We start from the raw sequence: 17,552 nt of genomic DNA, 5'->3' as shown, positions 1-17,552 counted from the left end.
GCTACATCGCTTGGCCCATCTGTGCTGCAGGGAATTTGGTGCGCTCAGTAGTCGACTTGTGACTGTCGTGATGGTACGTCTTGTGATTTCTTTCTTAATATTTGAATCCCTTCATACTTACTATGTCGAGCAAAAAAAGAAAGTGGTCGGACGAATATGTACAATATGGATTCACATGTATAACGGAACGTGATGGGAGTCAGTGTCCTAACTGCATGATTTGCAATGCCAAGTTGAGCAATTCTAGTCTAGCACCGGCAAAACTAAGAGAACACTTCCTTAAGCTGCATGGAGATGGAAAATACAAGAACACAACGCTCGCTGAATTCAAGGTGAAGAGAGCCAGATTCGATGAAAAGGCTACTCTGCCTGTTCTCGGCTTTGTACCCATCAACAAACCGATCATCACAGCATCGTACGAAGTTGCTTACCTGATCGCAAAGCAGGGCAAACCACACACCATTGGTGAAACACTCATAAAACCAGCTGTGTTGAAGATGGCGAATATCATGCTGGGAAAAGAGGCTGAAGTTAAGTTATCCCAAATTCCTCTTTCAAATGACACCATCAGCGACAAAATAGAGGACATGAGCAAAGTAGTTGCAGATCTGATTTCAAGCCCGGCAAAATTCAGCCTTCAACTCGACGAGACCACAGACGTTTCCAATCTAAGCCAGCTTGCTGTATTCGTGCGCTATGTGAAAGACGACATGATAAAGGAAGAATTTTTATTTTGTAAGCCTCTTACAACAACTAAGGCAGCCGATGTGAAGAAACTTGTGGATGACTTCTTCAAAGACAACAATCTTTCGTGGGATATGGTTTCTGCAGTTTGTTCGGACTGAGCTCCAGTCATGCTGGGAAGAACGTCTGGTTTTGGTGCGCTAGTGAAAGCCGATGCACCACACATCATTGTTGCGCATTGTATTCTGCACAGGCATGCGTTGGCAACAAAAACCTTGCCTCCAAAACTGGCAGAAGTATTACAAATTGTAGTGGAATTCGTGAACTGTGCGCGAACTAGTGCTCTGAGGCACCGCATCTTCAGTGAGCTGTGTAAAGAAATGGGCTCTGAATTCGAGGTACTTCTGTACCATTCTAAAGTTCAGTGGTTATCCCAGGGACAGGTGCTGAATCGTGTTTTTGCCGTGCGTGTGGAATTATCCCTGTTTTTGCAAGAGCACCAATATTGTCATGCAGATTGCTTCAAAAATTCTGAGTTCATTCTCATTTTAGCGTACATGGCTGATATCTTCGCAGCTCTCAATCATCTCAATCAAAAGATGCAGGGCGGTGGAGTCAACATCATCGAAGCGGAGGAAAACCTGAAGGCTTTTCAAAAAAAGCTACCGTTATGGAAACAACGAACAGAGAACGATAACTTGGCAAACTTTCCCCTGCTGGACGACTGTGTAAGCAATATCGAAGATGTATCTGGAATCGGAGACATTTCTGTACCAGCGGAACTGAATCAAGAATTGCCACGCCCTTAGATGAGCTTGCAAAGTATCTCGACGGATATATCCAGCATGGGTGAGACAGCCGTTCACGTTTAGTGTTGAGACAACAGATGTCAATGATGAATACCTCGGTGAAATCATTGAAATTCAGCAGAGCCAGGTTCATCAGCAACTCAACGCTTTCAACGTTTTGGTGTCAACAAATGGTAACGTACCCTGTTATTGCTAAGAAAGCTCTGGAGATTTTCATACCTTTTGTTACAACATATCTTTGCGAGCAATCCTTTTTGAGGATGCTGGACATAAAAACGAAGAAAAGGAACAGACTTTGTTGCGAAAATGACATGAGAGTGGCACTTGCCAAGGTGAAGCCGCGCATTTCTGAACTGGTCTCTGAAAGGCAACAGCACAAGTTTGTTTTTGTGAGAAAATCATGTTTTGATGATTTTGTTCTTTAAACACAGTGATGTTGATGCACGGTTCATTTTGTGCACCAGTAAAATACACTGCTCAAAAAAATAAAGGGAACACTTAAATAACGCAATGTAACTCCAAGTCAATCACACTTCTGTGAAATCAAACTGTCCACTTAGGAAGCAACACTGATTGACAATAAATTTCACATGCTGTTGTGCAAATGGAATAGACAACAGGTGGAAATTATAGGCAATTATAGGCAATTAGCAAGACACCCCAATAAAGGAGTGGTTCTGCAGGTGATAACCACAGACCACTTCCTAGTTCCTATGCTTCCTGGCTAATGTTTTGGTCACTTTTGAATGCTGGCGGTACTTTCACTCTAGTGGTAGCATGAGACGGAGTCTACAACCCACACAAGTGGCTCAGGTAGTGCAGCTCATCCAGGATGACACATCAATGCGAGCTGTGGCAAGAAGCTTTACTGTGTCTGTCAGCGTAGTGTCCAGAGCATGGAGGCGCTACCAGGAGACAGGCCAGTACATCAGGAGACGTGGAGGAGGCCGTAGGAGGGCAACAACCCAGCAGCAGGACCGCTACCTCCGCCTTTGTGCAAGGAGGAGCACTGCTAGAGCGCTGCAAAGTGACCTCCAGCAGGCCACAAATGTGCATGTGTCTGCTCAAATTGTCAGAAACAGACTCCATGAGGGTGGTATGAGGGCCCGACGTCCACAGGTGGGGGTTGTGCTTACAGCCCAACACCGTGCAGGACGTTTGGCATTTGCCAGAGAACACCAAGATTGGCAAAGTCGCCACTGGCACCTTGTGCCATTCACAGATGAAAGCAGGTTCACACTGAGCACGTGACAGACGTGACAGTCTGGAGACGCCGTGGAGAACGTTCTGCTGCCTGCAACATCCTCCAGCATGACCGGTTTGGCGGTGGGTCAGTCATGGTGTGGGGTGGCATTTTTTGGGGGGCCGCATGTGCTCACCAGAGGTAGCCTGACTGCCATTAGGTACCGAGATGAGATCCTCAGACCCCTTGTGAGACCATATGCTGGTGCGGTTGGCCCTGGGTTCCTCCTAATGCAAGACAATGCTAGACCTCATGTGGCTGGAGTGTGTCAGCAGTTCCTGCAAAAGAGGAAGGCATTGATGCTATAAACTGGCCCACCCGTTCCTCAGACCTGAATCCAATTGAGCACATCTGGGACATCATGTCTCGCTCCATCCACCAACGCCACATTGCACCACAGACTGTCCAGGAGTTGCGGATGCTTTTGTCCAGGTCTGGGAGGAGATCCCTCAGGAGACCATCCGCCACCTCATCAGGAGCATGCCCAGGCGTTGTAGGGAGGTCATACAGGCACGTGGAGGCCACACACACTACTGAGCCTCATTTTGACTTGTTTTAAGGACATTACATCAAAGTTGGATCAGCCTGTAGTGTGGTTTTCCACTTTAATTTTGAGTGTGACTCCAAATCCAGACCTCCATGGGTTGATAAATTTGATTTCCATTGATAATTTTTGTGTGATTTTGTTGTCAGCACATTCAACTGTCTAAAGAAAAAAGTATTTAATAAGAATATTTCATTCATTCAGATCTAGGATGTATTATTTTAGTGTTCCCTTATTTTTTTGAGCAGTGTATATACCTATGTTTTGAATTTGAAAAAATCATATTTTATTATTCCAATTAAGAAGGGTTCAATGAATGCGCATATGAAACTGATGGGGTTCAGTACCTCCAACAAGGTTAAGAACCACTGTTCTAATATCCCATAACACTTTGCAACAATTGGTTTAGCTATGCTTGTAGAGGGTTCTGGTAGTTCGCTGCGGTGCTGGTAGGTCGCTGCGGTGCTGGTAGGTCGCTGCCGTGCTGGTAGGTCGCTGCGGTGCTGGTAGGTCGCTGCGGTGCTGGTAGGTCGCTGCGGTGCTGGTAGGTCGCTGCGGTGCTGGTAGGTCGCTGCGGTGCTGGTAGGTCGCTGCGGTGCTGGTAGGTCGCTGCGGTGCTGGTAGTTCGCTGCGGTGCTGGTAGGTCGCTGCGGTGCTGGTAGGTCGCTGCGGTGCTTGTAGGTCGCTGCGGTGCTTGTAGGTCGCTGCGGTGCTGGTAGGTCGCTGCGGTGCTGGTAGGTCGCTGCGGTGCTGGTAGGTCGCTGCGGTGCTGGTAGGTCGCTGCGGTGCTGGTAGGTCGCTGCGGTGCTGGTAGGTCGCTGCGGTGCTGGTAGGTCGCTGCGGTGCTGGTAGGTCGCTGCGGTGCTTGTAGGTCGCTGCGGTGCTTGTAGTTCGCTGCGGTGCTTGTAGGTCGCTGCGGTGCTTGTAGGTCGCTGCGGTGCTGGTAGGTCGCTGCGGTGCTGGTAGGTCGCTGCGGTGCTTGTAGGTCGCTGCGGTGCTTGTAGGTCGCTGCGGTGCTTGTAGTTCGCTGCGGTGCTTGTAGGTCGCTGCGGTGCTTGTAGTTCGCTGCGGTGCTTGTAGGTCGCTGCGGTGCTTGTAGTTCGCTGCGGTGCTTGTAGGTCGCTGCGGTGCTTGTAGGTCGCTGCGGTGCTTGTAGTTCGCTGCGGTGCTTGTAGGTCGCTGCGGTGCTTGTAGGTCGCTGCGGTGCTTGTAGTTCGCTGCGGTGCTTGTAGGTCGCTGCGGTGCTTGTAGGTCGCTGCGGTGCTGGTCCCAGGAATCTTTTTATTTCTCAAAAAGCTTCCACATGGAATCATAACTTGTCCTAACCTTTATCTTCAACCTAGGTCATGTTCAATTGGCACAAAACAGGACCTTTTAAGATGTATTGGTAGGTAGGTACCCCTCCATTTGAAAAAAGGCGGTGTCTCCCATTTTTATGCCTAATGAACACAACCCCTATCCTATCACCCTTTCAGGGACCAGGAGACAATACGCGCTACGGGATACGATTCGTACTAATGAGCTGGAAGGGCGGAGAGGGACTGGGAGGTACTTACGACTGACAGGCGAAGGCCATGCCACAGATAGGGAGGCAGCGAAAGATGCCGTCCCAGCGCACCATACTGACCCGCCCCAGCCAAAAGCCACTGAGTAGCCCGTGTTTGAATGAGGACAGCACCATCTGAGGGAGGGAGGGAGGGAGGAGAGCAGGGGGAGTTACGGCATGAACCAAAAGAGGAGGAGGAGGAGGAGGAGAGAAGCTGAGGGCCTGTCTGATCATGAGTGAAAGAATGAAAAGGGGAGGAACTGGAGAAAATAAATTTGAACAAAATAAAAACATTAGACAGAAGACACCATGCTGATAAAAACTATTTTGCTCCTGCTCTAATAATGCTGTGACGATATCAGAATCATCGTCTCTGACCTGTTCGAGATTTACACAAGCCCAATGCCCAGCTAGTGCGGGCTGCACGATTCTTTTAATTTTAAATCGGGATTGACATGCGCAATATCCATATGACAAGAGGCTGCGATATTACCAAACAGCCATCTGTAACACCCGTTTCTCTTTACTTTGATTTATTGCTCCAGTTGACAGAGTTCTCTCGCTGTCACTCAAGCAGGAAGTGCCTTGTGCTCCAGATTCACTTTGCATGCATTGACCAACAACAGAATGCAGTCAACAGATTGTTCCAAACAAGAACGATGCAGCTTTCCACTTCGCTTCTTAATATAAATACAAGTTTTCTATATTATACTGTTTGTTTGGGTAACTTGCCCTTTGAAAAGCACTAGTTAGTTGGTCTTAGCAATCTGCAAATATGACTAAAGAATTTATGTTCGTCCCTAATGCTTGGCCTCCCGAGTGGCGCAGCGGTCTAAGGCACTGCATCTCAGTGCAAGAGGCGTCACTACAGTCCCTGGTTCGAATCCAGGCTGTATCACATTCGGCCGTGATTGGGAGTCCCATAGTGCGGTGCGCATTTGGCCCAGTGTAAATACGATTTGTTTCTTAACTGACTTGCCAAGTTAAATAAAAGTTAAAAAAATGATGCTAAATCCACTGAGATAGGGTAAATCTTGCTAGCAAACTTTTCCTCTACTACAGGCCGATAGCAGTGGTGGAATATAGCAGCATTGTTTGTGCAACAGCTTGTTCTTCATCAGATAGGAAAAGGAGAAGAACATTCTAAAATCTTTGTCTGAATCTCCCTAATGTTGAGTTGGCCAGTGTTGACTCCAATGCTTCCCTCAGTTGTCAAGTTGGCTGGATGTCCTTTGGATGGTGGACCATTCTTGATACACACGGGAAACTGTTGAGCGTGAAAAACACAGCAGCGTTGCAGTTCTTGACACAAACCGGTGTGCCTGACACCTACTACCATACCCCATTCAAAGGCACATTAATCTTTTGTCTTGCCCATTCACCCTCTGAATGGCACACATACACAATCCATGTCTCAAGGCTTAAAAATCCTTCTTTAACCAGACTCATCTACACTGGTTGAAGTGGATTTAACAAGTGACATCAATAAGGGACCATAGCTTTCACCTGGATTCACCTGGTCAGTCTGTCATGGAAAGAGCATAATGTTTTGTACACTCAGTGTATAAACATCTAATAAGGGTCACATGGGAAACACTGACCAACCATTCGGTTCCTACTCTGTCACAAACATCTCCTCCCTTACTTTTTCCATTCGCTGTCATGCCAAACCGTATTCCAACCAGAAAATTAGAATGATCATTCTATTTATATGATTCCAACGGTTTACCCAAATCGCAATGGGATTTTTTTGCCCATATTGTGCAGCCCTAAAAACTATAACGCAGAATGTTAAGACTGATCAAGAAATGAAATACAGTGGGGCAAAAAAGTATTTAGTAAGCCACCAATTGTGCAAGTTCTCCCACTTAAAAAGATGAGAGGCCTGTAATTTTCATCATAGGTACACTTCAACTATGACAGACAAAATGAGAAAAAAAAAAATCCAGAAAATCACATTGTAGGATTTTGAATGAATTTATTTGCAAATTATGGTGGAAAATAAGTATTTGGTCAATAACAAAAGTTTATCTCAATACTTTGTTATATACCCTTTTTTGGCAATGACAGAGGTCAAACGTTTTCTGTAATTCTTCACAAGGTTATCAAACACTGTTGCTGGTATTTTGGCCCATTCCTCCATGCAGATCTCCTCTAGAGCAGTGATGTTTTGGGGCTGTTGCTAGGCAACACAGACTTTCAACTCCCTCCAAAGATTTTCTATGGGGTTGAGATCTGGAGACTGGCTAGGCCACTCCAGGACCTTGAAATGCTTCTTACGAAGCCACTCCTTCGTTGCCCGGGCGGTGTGTTTGGGATCATTGTCATGCTGAAAGACCCAGCCACGTTTCATCTTCAATGCCCTTGCTGATGGAAGGAGGTTTTCACTCAAAATGGCCCCATTCATTCTTTCCTTTACACGGATCAGTCGTCCTGGTCCCTTTGCAAAAAAACAGCCCCAAAGCATGATGTTTCCACCCCCATGCTTCACAGTAGGTATGGTGTTCTTTGGATGCAACTCCACATTCTTTGTCCTCCAAACACAACGAGTTGAGTTTTTACCAAAAAGTTATATTTTGGTTTCATCTGACCATATGACATTCTCCCATTCTTCTTCTGGATCATCCAAATGCTCTCTAGCAAACTTCAGACGGGCCTGGACATGTACTGGCTTAAGCAGGGGGACCCGTCTGTCACTGCAGGATTTGAGTCCCTGGCGGCGTAGTGTGTTACTGATGGTAGGCTTTGTTACTTTGGTCCCAGCTCTCTGCAGGTCATTCACTAGGTTCCCCCGTGTGGTTCTGGGATTTTTGCTCACCGTTCTTGTGATCATTTTGACCCCACGGGGTGAGATCTTGTGTGGAGCCCCAGATCGAGGGAGATTATCAGTGGTCTTGTATGTCTTCCATTTCCTAATAATTGCTCCCACAGTTGATTTCTTCAAACCAAGCTGCTTACCTATTGCAGATTCAGTCTTCCCAGCCTGGTGCAGGTCTACAATTTTGTTTCTGGTGTCCTTTGACAGCTCTTTGGTCTTGGCCATAGTGGAGTTTGTGGACAGGTGTCTTTTATACTGATAACAAGTTCAAACAGGTGCCATTAATACAGGTAACGAGTGGAGGACAGAGGAGCCTCTTAAAGAAGAAGTTACAGGTCTGTGAGAGCCAGAAATCTTGCTTGTTTGTAGGTGACCAAATACTTTTTTCCACCATAATTTGCAAATAAATTCAATAAAAATCCTACAATGTGATTTTCTGGATTTTTTTTCTCTCATTTTGTCTGTCATAGTAAAGTATACCTATGATGAAAATTACAGGCCTCTCTCATCATTTTAAGTGGGAGAACTTGCACAATTGGTGGCTGACTAAAAACTATTTTGCCCCACTGTATGTATTTCTGAGGGGCAGATGTTTTGATCGGTACGGCATTTACGGTGTGTATCTGCTTCCCATATTGAGCTCCAGAGGACCAGAGAGAGAGAGCTCCAAGAGCATCCTCCACATCAGAAGATGGTAGTTGAGGGGGGCAGAAGTTGAGCAACAACTGTAAACCCCATTGCCTCCCAACCAGACACCAGAAACACAAACAACCTAAAGAGTAACTTTGAAGAGGGGACAGGAAATGGAAATGCGAGGACTGGAGATTAAGAGGGAGGAGGCTATTAGTGGGGGAGAGTTGAATTTCTTCCCCTTAGCGTTGGAGTTGATAGCTTCCCCCAGGTCGGAGTTCAAGGGTCCTTTCCATGGTTACTTACGGGTGACAGCAGAAGGTGGTGGCGATAATGGGCAGGCACTGTATGACGCCCCTGACCCGCCACAGATGAACATGCTCGAACCAGGAGCCTGAGATCAGGCCGTAACGCAGAGAAGACATGACTATCTACAGCAGCCAGCCAGACAGCAGTCAGCAGCAACATAAGAGAGGAAGGTAGAGAGAAACAGTCACAGAGTGGAAGGTAGAGAGAAACAGTCGGAGAGTAAGGTAGAGAGAAACAGTCACAGAGAGGAAGGTAGAGAGAAACAGTCACAGAGAGGAAGGTAGAGAGAAACAGTCACAGAGAGGAAGGTAGAGAGAAACAGTCAGAGAGGAAGGTAGAGAGAAACAGTCACAGAGAGGAAGGTAGAGAGAGAAAGTCACAGAGAGGAAGGTAGAGAGAGAAAGTCACAGAGAGGAAGGTAGAGAGAGAAAGTCACAGAGAGGAAGGTAGAGAGAAACAGTCACAGAGAGGAAGGTAGAGAGAAACAGTCACAGAGAGGAAGGTAGAGAGAAACAGTCACAGAGAGGAAGGTGGAGAGAAACAGTCACAGAGAGGAAGGTGGAGAGAAACAGTCACAGAGAGGAAGGTAGAGAGAAACAGTCACAGAGAGGAAGGTAGAGAGAAACAGTCACAGAGAGGAAGGTAGAGAGAAACAGTCACAGAGAGGAAGGTAGAGAGAAACAGTCACAGAGAGGAAGGTAGAGAGAAACCGTCACAGAGAGGAAGGTAGAGAGAAACCGTCACAGAGAGGAAGGTAGAGAGAATTGGAAAGGAGGTGTCGGCAAGGAAGGGAGAGAGTCAGGAACAACAGTGAGAGAGAGAAGGAAGATACATCACAGTTAGAGGGTTAGTGGTCTGGACCAGGGTGGGCGGTGGTCGGGGCCAAGACTGGGTCTGGTTCTAATCCCAGACACCACAGTACTCCAACTCACAGTGGTGTTCAGTAGAGATGTCATGGTTTTACTACAGGAGGTTGGGGCAGAGCACATTATAGCACTACGAGGCTATACTATACTACAGTAGCAGTACTAAAGGCTAACTGTGTAAGCAGTGCAAACACTACAGAAATAGACAGCGACAACAAGATTAACAACAATAACACTCCCAACCTCAATTCATTTCACAATGGGGTCAAAGAAAAGGCAAGGGAGTCACACTGTCCACATCCCTTATTCTGTCCGTGTGAAACAGGACAAGAAAGGTAACACATATCATCAAACTTGGTATTAGAAACAATGAGTCATCTATTGAGTTACATTTCTGTAAGTAAAACTCTGAACATTTACCCCATCTGAACAGGACTCTCTTTTACACCAGGCAGTCCTGTACCCCTACCCGTTCCCCGCTGTGGTTTTGGTCTCACCGTGAACATGAAGAACGTGTAGAACATGAGGGCCATGGCAGAGAAGGACTGGATAGATGACATCATGTTCCTCAGCAGACTGAGAGGCAGCACGATGAACAGAGACACCGCCATCAGCAGCAGCACACGGAAACCAAATGTCACCTGCAGAGGGCGGGACACAAGCTCTAACCAATCCTATCACACATACAGTCAGTTCAAACCAATCAGCAACAGTACATGGAAATGTTCAATTGAATGTTTGCTACGTTGTGGAACGGTTTGTACTGAACGACACGTTTCCCCAAAACCTCTTGTACATTCTTGAATAGACTTTGAGGTATTATTGCTCCTTTTGTTGGGTGTGCCTTGGTGATGGGGGGGGGGGTGTGGCTGGGCGTGGCTGGGTGATGGCGGGGTGTGGCTTGGCGTGGCTGGGTGATGGCGGGGCGTGGCTGGGTGATGGCGGGGTGTGGCTGGGTGATGGCGGGGTGTGGCTGGGCGTGGCTGGGTGATGGCGGGGTGTGGCTGGGTGATGGCGGGGTGTGACTGGGTGATGGCGGGGTGTGGCTGGGCATGGCTGGGTGATGGCGGGGTGTGGCTGGGAGTGGCTGGGTGATGGCGGGGTGTGGCTGGGCGTGGCTGGGTGATGGCGGGGTGTGGCTGGGCGTGGCTGGGTGATGGCGGGGTGTGGCTGGGCGTGGCTGGGTGATGGCGGGGCGTGGCTGGGCGTGGCTGGGTGATGGCGGGGTGTGGCTGGGCGTGGCTGGGTGATGGCGGGGTGTGGCTGGGCGAGGCTGGGTGTGGCTTGGCGTGGCTGGGTGATGGCGGGATGTGGCTGGGTGATGGCAGGGTGTGGCTGGGCGTGGCTGGGCGTGGCTGGCTGATGGCGGGGTGTGGCTGGGCGTGGCTGGCTGATGGCGGGGTGTGGCGGGCTGTGGCTGGGTGATGGCGGGGTGTGGCCGGGCGTGGCCGGGTGATGGCGGGGTGTGGCTGGGTGTGGCTGGGTGATGGCGGGGTGTGGCCGGGCGAGGCTGGGTGATGGCGGGGTGTGGCCGGGCGAGGCTGGGTGATGGCTGGGCGTGGCCGGGCGAGGCTGGGTGATGGCTGGGCGTGGCTGGGTGATGGCTGGGCGTGGCTGGGTGATGGCTGGGCGTGGCCGGGTGATGGCTGGGCGTGGCCGGGCGATGGCTGGGCGTGGCTGGGTGATGGCTGGGCGTGGCTGGGTGATGGCTGGGCGTGGCTGGGTGATGGCGGGGTGTGGCCGGGTGATGGCTGGGCGTGGCTGGGTGATGGCTGGGCGTGGCTGGGTGATGGCGGGGTGTGGCCGGGTGATGGCTGGGCGTGGCTGGGTGATGGCTGGGTGATGGCTGGGCGTGGCTGGGTGATGCCTGGGCGTGGCTGGGCGTGGCTGGGTGTGGCTGGGTGATAGCGGGGTGTGGCCGGGTGATGGCTGGGCGTGGCTGGGTGATGGCTGGGCGTGGCTGGGTGATGGCTGGGCGTGGCTGGGTGATGGCGGGGTGTGGCCGTCTGATGGCTGGGCGTGGCTGGGTGATGGCTGGGCGTGGCTGGGTGATGGCCGGGCATGGCTTAAAGTAATGAGTGAAGTATGTAAATTGCAGCGTTCCCCAACCTACAACCTCCCAGTTTTTCAACTGGTAGTTAAGTACAGCACCGTTTCTGTTTAATTGAACAAATACATTTTTTGGTGCTGAACGCAGCCCTGGGGAGGGTGGGACAGGAAACGAATCAGACCAATCATATCACACGGTCAGTTCTGAGAGTGTACATCCAATCAGAGCATTTATGAATGATTATGTATTGTTTATGATGACATTCTAATTTGTCTATATGCAGGTGATTTATGATGTGCTGTTCATATGTAAAGTAGGTTACGGAAAAAGGAATTATATTCTCTGGTTCTATTCTCTGATTGTATTCTGTAACTCAAAACTCATGACTCCTACCGGTAGGCCCAACAACTGGGCAAAGAAATTAGAGCCCAGGTCAGCGATGACGACATAGAAGGCAATACAGGTCCCCAACATCAGACCTATCATACTGTAGAGAGAAAGAGAGAAAGACAGAAAGAGAGACCAGGAGAGAGAGGGGACGAAGTGAGAGAGACATTCAGACAATAGCGAGACTCTAAAGACACAAGATATACAGTGCATTCAGGAAGTATTCAGACCCCTCAATGTTTTCCACCTTTTGTTACGTTACAGCCTTATTCTAAAATTGATGAGGGGGAAGGAAAAAATGTAATCAATCTACACACAATACCCCACAATGACAGGCTTTTATACATTTTTGCAAATTTATATATATATATAAAAAAAATGAAATATGAACTTTTTCCCCCCAATTTCGCGGTATCTAATTGGTAGTTAAAGTCCTGTCTCATCGCTGCAACTCCCGTATGGACTCAGGAGAGGCGAAGGTCAAGAACCGTGTGTCCTCCGAAACACAACCCAGCCGAGCCGCACTTCTTCTTGACACAACGCTCGCTTAACCCGGAAGCTAGCCGCACCAATGTGTCAGAGGAAACAACGGAAACCTGGCGACCATGTCAGCGTGCATTGCGCCCGACCCGCCACAGTAGTCGCTAGTGTGCGATGACACAGGAACATCCCTGCTGGCCAAACCCTCCCCTAACCGGACGACGCTTGGCCAATTGGGCGCCACCCCAATGGGTTCCCAGTCGCTGCCGGCTGTGACAGAGCCTGCATTCGAACAAGGATCTCTAGTGGCACAACTAGCACTGCGATGCAGTGTCTTAGACCACTGCGTCACTTGGGAGGCCCTGAAATATCACATTTACATGAGTATTCAGACCCTTTACTCAGTACTTTGTTGAAGCACCTTTGGCAGCGATTACAGCCTTGAGTCTTCTTGGGTATGACGCCACAAGCTTGGCACACCTGTATTTGGGGAGTTTCTCCCATTCTTCTCTGCAGATCCTCTCAATCTCTGTCAGGTTGGATTGGGAGCGTTGCTGCACAGATATTTTCAGGTATCTCCAGAGATGTTCGATCGGGTTCAAGTCCGGGTTCTGGCTGGGCCATTCAAGGATGTTCAGAGACTTGTCCCGAAGCCACTCCTGCGTTGTCTTGGCTGTGTGCTTAGGGTCGTTGTCCTGTTGGAAGGTGAACCTTCGCCCCAGTCTGCGGTCCTGAGCACTCTGGAGCAGGTTTTTCTCAAGGATCCCTCTGTACTTTGCACCGTTCATCTTTCCCTCAATCCTGACTAGTCTCCCAGTCCCTGCCACTGAAAACCATCCCCACAACACGATGCTGCCACCACCATGCTTCACCATAGGGATGGAGCCAGGTTTTCTCCAGGCGTTACAATTGCAATTCAGGATTAGATTCATTTTGTCGAGCAGTAGCAATACATATAATATATAAATATAATATATATTACACACACACAACTGTTCAAAAGATTGGGGTCACTTGTACGAAATTGACGTACAGGCGTACAGAGGCCCATTATCAGCAACCATCTCTCCTGCGTTCCAATGGAATGTTGTGTTAGCTAATCCAAGTTTATCATTTTAAAAAGGCTAATTGATTTTTAGAAAACGCTTTTGCAATTATGTTAGCACAGCTGATTAAAGAAGCAATAAAACTGGCTTTCTTTAGACTAGTTGAGTATCTGGCGCATCAGCATTTTGGGGTTTGATTATTGGCTCAAAATGGCCAGAAACAAAGACCTTTCTTCTGAAACTCGTCTGTCTATTCCTGTTCTGAGAAATGAAGGCTATTCCATGCGAGAAATTGCCAACTAACTGAAGATCTCTTACAACGCTGTGTAATACTCCCTTCACAGAACAACACAAACTGGCTCTAACCAGAATAGAAAGAGTGGGAGGCCCCGATGCACAACTGAGCAAGAGGACAAGAACATTAGAGTGTCTGTTGATGTTCTGTGGTGGTCGCTGCAGCAGGGAGGAGAGAGAGACAACACTATAAACACTATTGATGTTCTGTGGTGGTCGCTGCAGCAGAGAGGAGAGAGAGACAACACTATAAACACTGTTGATGTTCTGTGGTGGTCGCTGCAGCAGGGAGGAGAGAGACAACACTATAAACACTGTTGATGTTCTGTGGTGGTCGCTGCAGCAGGGAGGAGAGAAAGACAACACTATAAACACTGTTGATGTTCTGTGGTGGTCGCTGCAGCAGGGAGGAGAGAGACAACACTATAAACACTGTTGATGTTCTGTGGTGGTCGCTGCAGCAGAGAGGAGAGAGAGACAACACTATAAACACTGTTGATGTTATGTGGTGGTCACTGCAGCAGAGAGGAGAGAGAGACAACACTATAAACACTGTTGATGTTATGTGATGGTCACTGCAGCAGAGAGGAGAGAGAGACAACACTATAAACACTGTTGATGTTCTGTGGTGGTCGCTGCAGCAGAGAGGAGAGAGACAACACTATAAACACTGTTGATGTTCTGTGGTGGTCACTGCAGCAGGGAGGAGAGAGAGACAACACTATAAACACTGTTGATGTTCTGTAGTGGTCGCTGCAGCAGAGAGGAGAGAGAGACAACACTATAAACACTGTTGATGTTCTGTGGTGGTCACTGCAGCAGGGAGGAGAGAGAGACAACACTATAAACACTGTTGATGTTCTGTGGTGGTCGCTGCAGCAGTGAGGAGAGAGACAACGGGTGCTAGTCAGTCACTCGCTGTCTTTAAAAAAAAGAATAAACAGCACAGCAAGTCTGAGGTCCGGCACAATCAAATAATTTGCTGGTCGGACTCCCTCTAGTCATTTGTGTCTTAATGATTTAATCAAACCAGGTGGTTAATACATCAGACAAGCTCAGTGAATATAGTTGAATTGATTTTGATTTGAATAAAACACATTGGATGTGTCAATATGGAAAATACACGTTTAAAAATGTCAAAAGAACAGACAACTCGTCTGTCTGTTTGTATTCAGGGACAGCCCTAACTGTCTGTCTGTTTGTATTCAGGGACAGCCCTAATTGTCTGTCTGTTTGTATTCAGGGACAGCCCTAATCGTCTGTCTGTTTGTATTCAGGGGAGCCCTAATCGTCTGTCTGTTTGTATTCAGGGACAGCCCTAACTGTCTGTCTGTTTGTATTCAGGGACAGCCCTAATTGTCTGTCTGTTTGTATTCAGGGACAGCCCTAACTGTCTGTCTGTTTGTATTCAGGGACAGCCCTAATTGTCTGTCTGTTTGTATTCAGGGACAGCCCTAATTGTCTGTCTGTTTGTATTCAGGGACAGCCCTAATCGTCTGTCTGTTTGTATTCAGGGGAGCCCTAATCGTCTGTCTGTTTGTATTCAGGGACAGCCCTAACTGTCTGTCTGTTTGTATTCAGGGACAGCCCTAATTGTCTGTCTGTTTGTATTCAGGGACAGCCCTAACTGTCTGTCTGTTTGTATTCAGGGACAGCCCTAATTGTCTGTCTGTTTGTATTCAGGGACAGCCCTAATTGTCTGTCTGTTTGTATTCAGGGACAGTCCTAATCGTCTGTCTGTTTGTATTCAGGGACAGCCCTAATTGTCTGTCTGTTTGTATTCAGGGACAGCCCTAATCGTCTGTCTGTTTGTATTCAGGGACAGCCCTAACTGTCTGTCTGTTTGTATTCAGGGACAGCCCTAATCGTCTGTCTGTTTGTATTCAGGGACAGCCCTAATCGTCTGTCTGTTTGTATTCAGGGACAGCCCTAATCGTCTGTCTGTTTGTATTCAGGGACAGCCCTAATTGTCTGTCTGTTTGTATTCAGGGACAGCCCTAATTGTCTGTCTGTTTGTATTCAGGGACAGCCCTAATTGTCTGTCTGTTTGTATTCAGGGACAGCCCTAATTGTCTGTCTGTTTGTATTCAGGGACAGCCCTAATTGTCTGTCTGTTTGTATTCAGGGACAGCCCTAATTGTCTGTCTGTTTGTATTCAGGGACAGCCCTAATTGTCTGTCTGTTTGTATTCAGGGACAGCCCTAATTGTCTGTCTGTTTGTATTCAGGGACAGCCCTAATTGTCTGTCTGTTTGTATTCAGGGACAGCCCTAATTGTCTGTCTGTTTGTATTCAGGGACAGCCCTAATTGTCTGTCTGTTTGTATTCAGGGACAGCCCTAATTGTCTGTCTGTTTGTATTCAGGGACAGCCCTAATTGTCTGTCTGTTTGTATTCAGGGACAGCCCTAACTGCAAAAGCATTGGCTCTCAAAGGAAAGGACACCTACCTGGTCTCCACCAGTGTTTTTCCTGGTTTACCGTAGGCATGGAACGCTAGGCCAGCATAGGTCCTGCGTTTGGTGCTGCTGGCCGTGTAAACCAGAAACATACATGACTTGTGGGTCATCCACGAACAGAAGAACAGCAACAGAGTCCCCAGCACTATCCCACACTAGAGAGAAACAGAGAGAGGGAGATGTCAAAACTCAGCAAATAAGGCAATCTGTCATACACATTTCATATTGACAGGTGCATGACCAGGAACTAAAGGGGCAATTCAATACAAAGGTGTTAACATAAGAAAAAAAATGGATCCACAGCCTGTATATTACACCTGTTAGGACGCGTGGAAAGGTAAACACGGAACATATGGTGCCTTATTCACTGTCATATGTCACACCAGTAGGTTATCGTGAGTTCACAAATTAGTTATACACACTGTATAAAAAACTAGATCTGCTATAGGAATACTCGTTTGGCCGGTGTGAGATAGCGGTACCTGTTTGAAACAGAAAGGCATGGTCAGCACGCTCACTCCAACGATGCTGTTGACCACGTTCGTGATCAAACCCCAGTTTGAAGCCGCCACCGTCATTTTGCACGGTTCGAGGTTTTTCACCACCCAAAACCGTTCACCGAACTAGCTAGCTACGTTGAGAACAGGAAATCGCTAGCAGTGGCGGCCGTTATCTGGTCCAAGTTGCGATGATGACAGTAGTTGAATCCGGTGACTGGTTTGCTTTTTCCAAAACGTATCCCTCAAGTGTTTGTGACGTGACGCTTGTAGGCTAGCGAACTTGGAGAAACAACAACAAAACATCACTGCATCTACTAGATCATTCAGCTAAAATATGTATGAGACATTTCGATTAAATAAAGTACGTTCATCTGCATGGTGCATGTGCGTTTAAAAGGACAGTTTGACAACTGAAAGGAAATCGAACTGTTGTTACAACAACTGGTAGCTTTCGTATTAGCTATGTTATCATCGGTGATTATTCTACTTTGATCCACTGTGTTGGAAAATAGCGTTATAAATGTATATCCATCACGTAACATTTTATATATTTACCATGAAACAGACGACTACAAAAGCTTCGAAAATCACTTTTTCCTGAACGCTTGACCAGGAAGTATGAATCTCGCTCGACAACTCCTGACAATACAACAATCAAAGTATAACAACTGTGTCTCGTGATGCATTTGGAAGGCTTAGGTGCCCTCTAGTGGCCAGGCGTGTTACTGCATTTCAAAAGGGTAGTGTCCCAAGATGCAATACATTAATTGCCTTTAAGCAGCCGTGACAACTTGAAAAAAAAACTCCAGGTTCATGTTACGAATGACTGTCTGGCATTTTTCAGTTAGTGTATAACATCTGAGAAATTACAAATTTGTCACATGATCATG

General features: G+C 47.7%; 1 protein-coding gene across 2 annotated transcripts in view; it reads right to left on the bottom strand.

The window, feature by feature from the left end:
- The window catches only part of LOC139381646 (putative sodium-coupled neutral amino acid transporter 10), a 51,884-nt gene extending 34,573 nt beyond the window's left edge, over positions 1 to 17,311 (bottom strand). Inside the window, exons 1-6 of one of the 2 annotated variants that reach the window (XM_071125326.1) lie at positions 17,218 to 17,311; positions 16,645 to 16,941; positions 16,154 to 16,317; positions 11,893 to 11,986; positions 9,947 to 10,090; positions 8,581 to 8,705 (exon numbers count right to left, since the gene is read on the bottom strand). In XM_071125326.1, coding sequence (XP_070981427.1) covers positions 8,581 to 8,705; positions 9,947 to 10,090; positions 11,893 to 11,986; positions 16,154 to 16,317; positions 16,645 to 16,740 — 623 coding nt within the window. In that variant the 5' untranslated portion in view covers positions 16,741 to 16,941; positions 17,218 to 17,311. Of the gene's footprint in view, positions 1 to 4,836; positions 4,962 to 8,580; positions 8,706 to 9,946; positions 10,091 to 11,892; positions 11,987 to 16,153; positions 16,318 to 16,644; positions 16,942 to 17,217 lie in introns of both variants that reach the window. The other variant, XM_071125327.1, reaches the window with a different exon arrangement.
- Positions 17,312 to 17,552: the final 241 nt, after the last annotated feature.

This window comes from Oncorhynchus clarkii, chromosome 23 (assembly GCF_045791955.1).
Source record: "Oncorhynchus clarkii lewisi isolate Uvic-CL-2024 chromosome 23, UVic_Ocla_1.0, whole genome shotgun sequence".
Classification (NCBI taxonomy): domain Eukaryota; kingdom Metazoa; phylum Chordata; class Actinopteri; order Salmoniformes; family Salmonidae; genus Oncorhynchus; species Oncorhynchus clarkii.
This window is presented reverse-complemented; position numbering and strand designations above follow the sequence as displayed.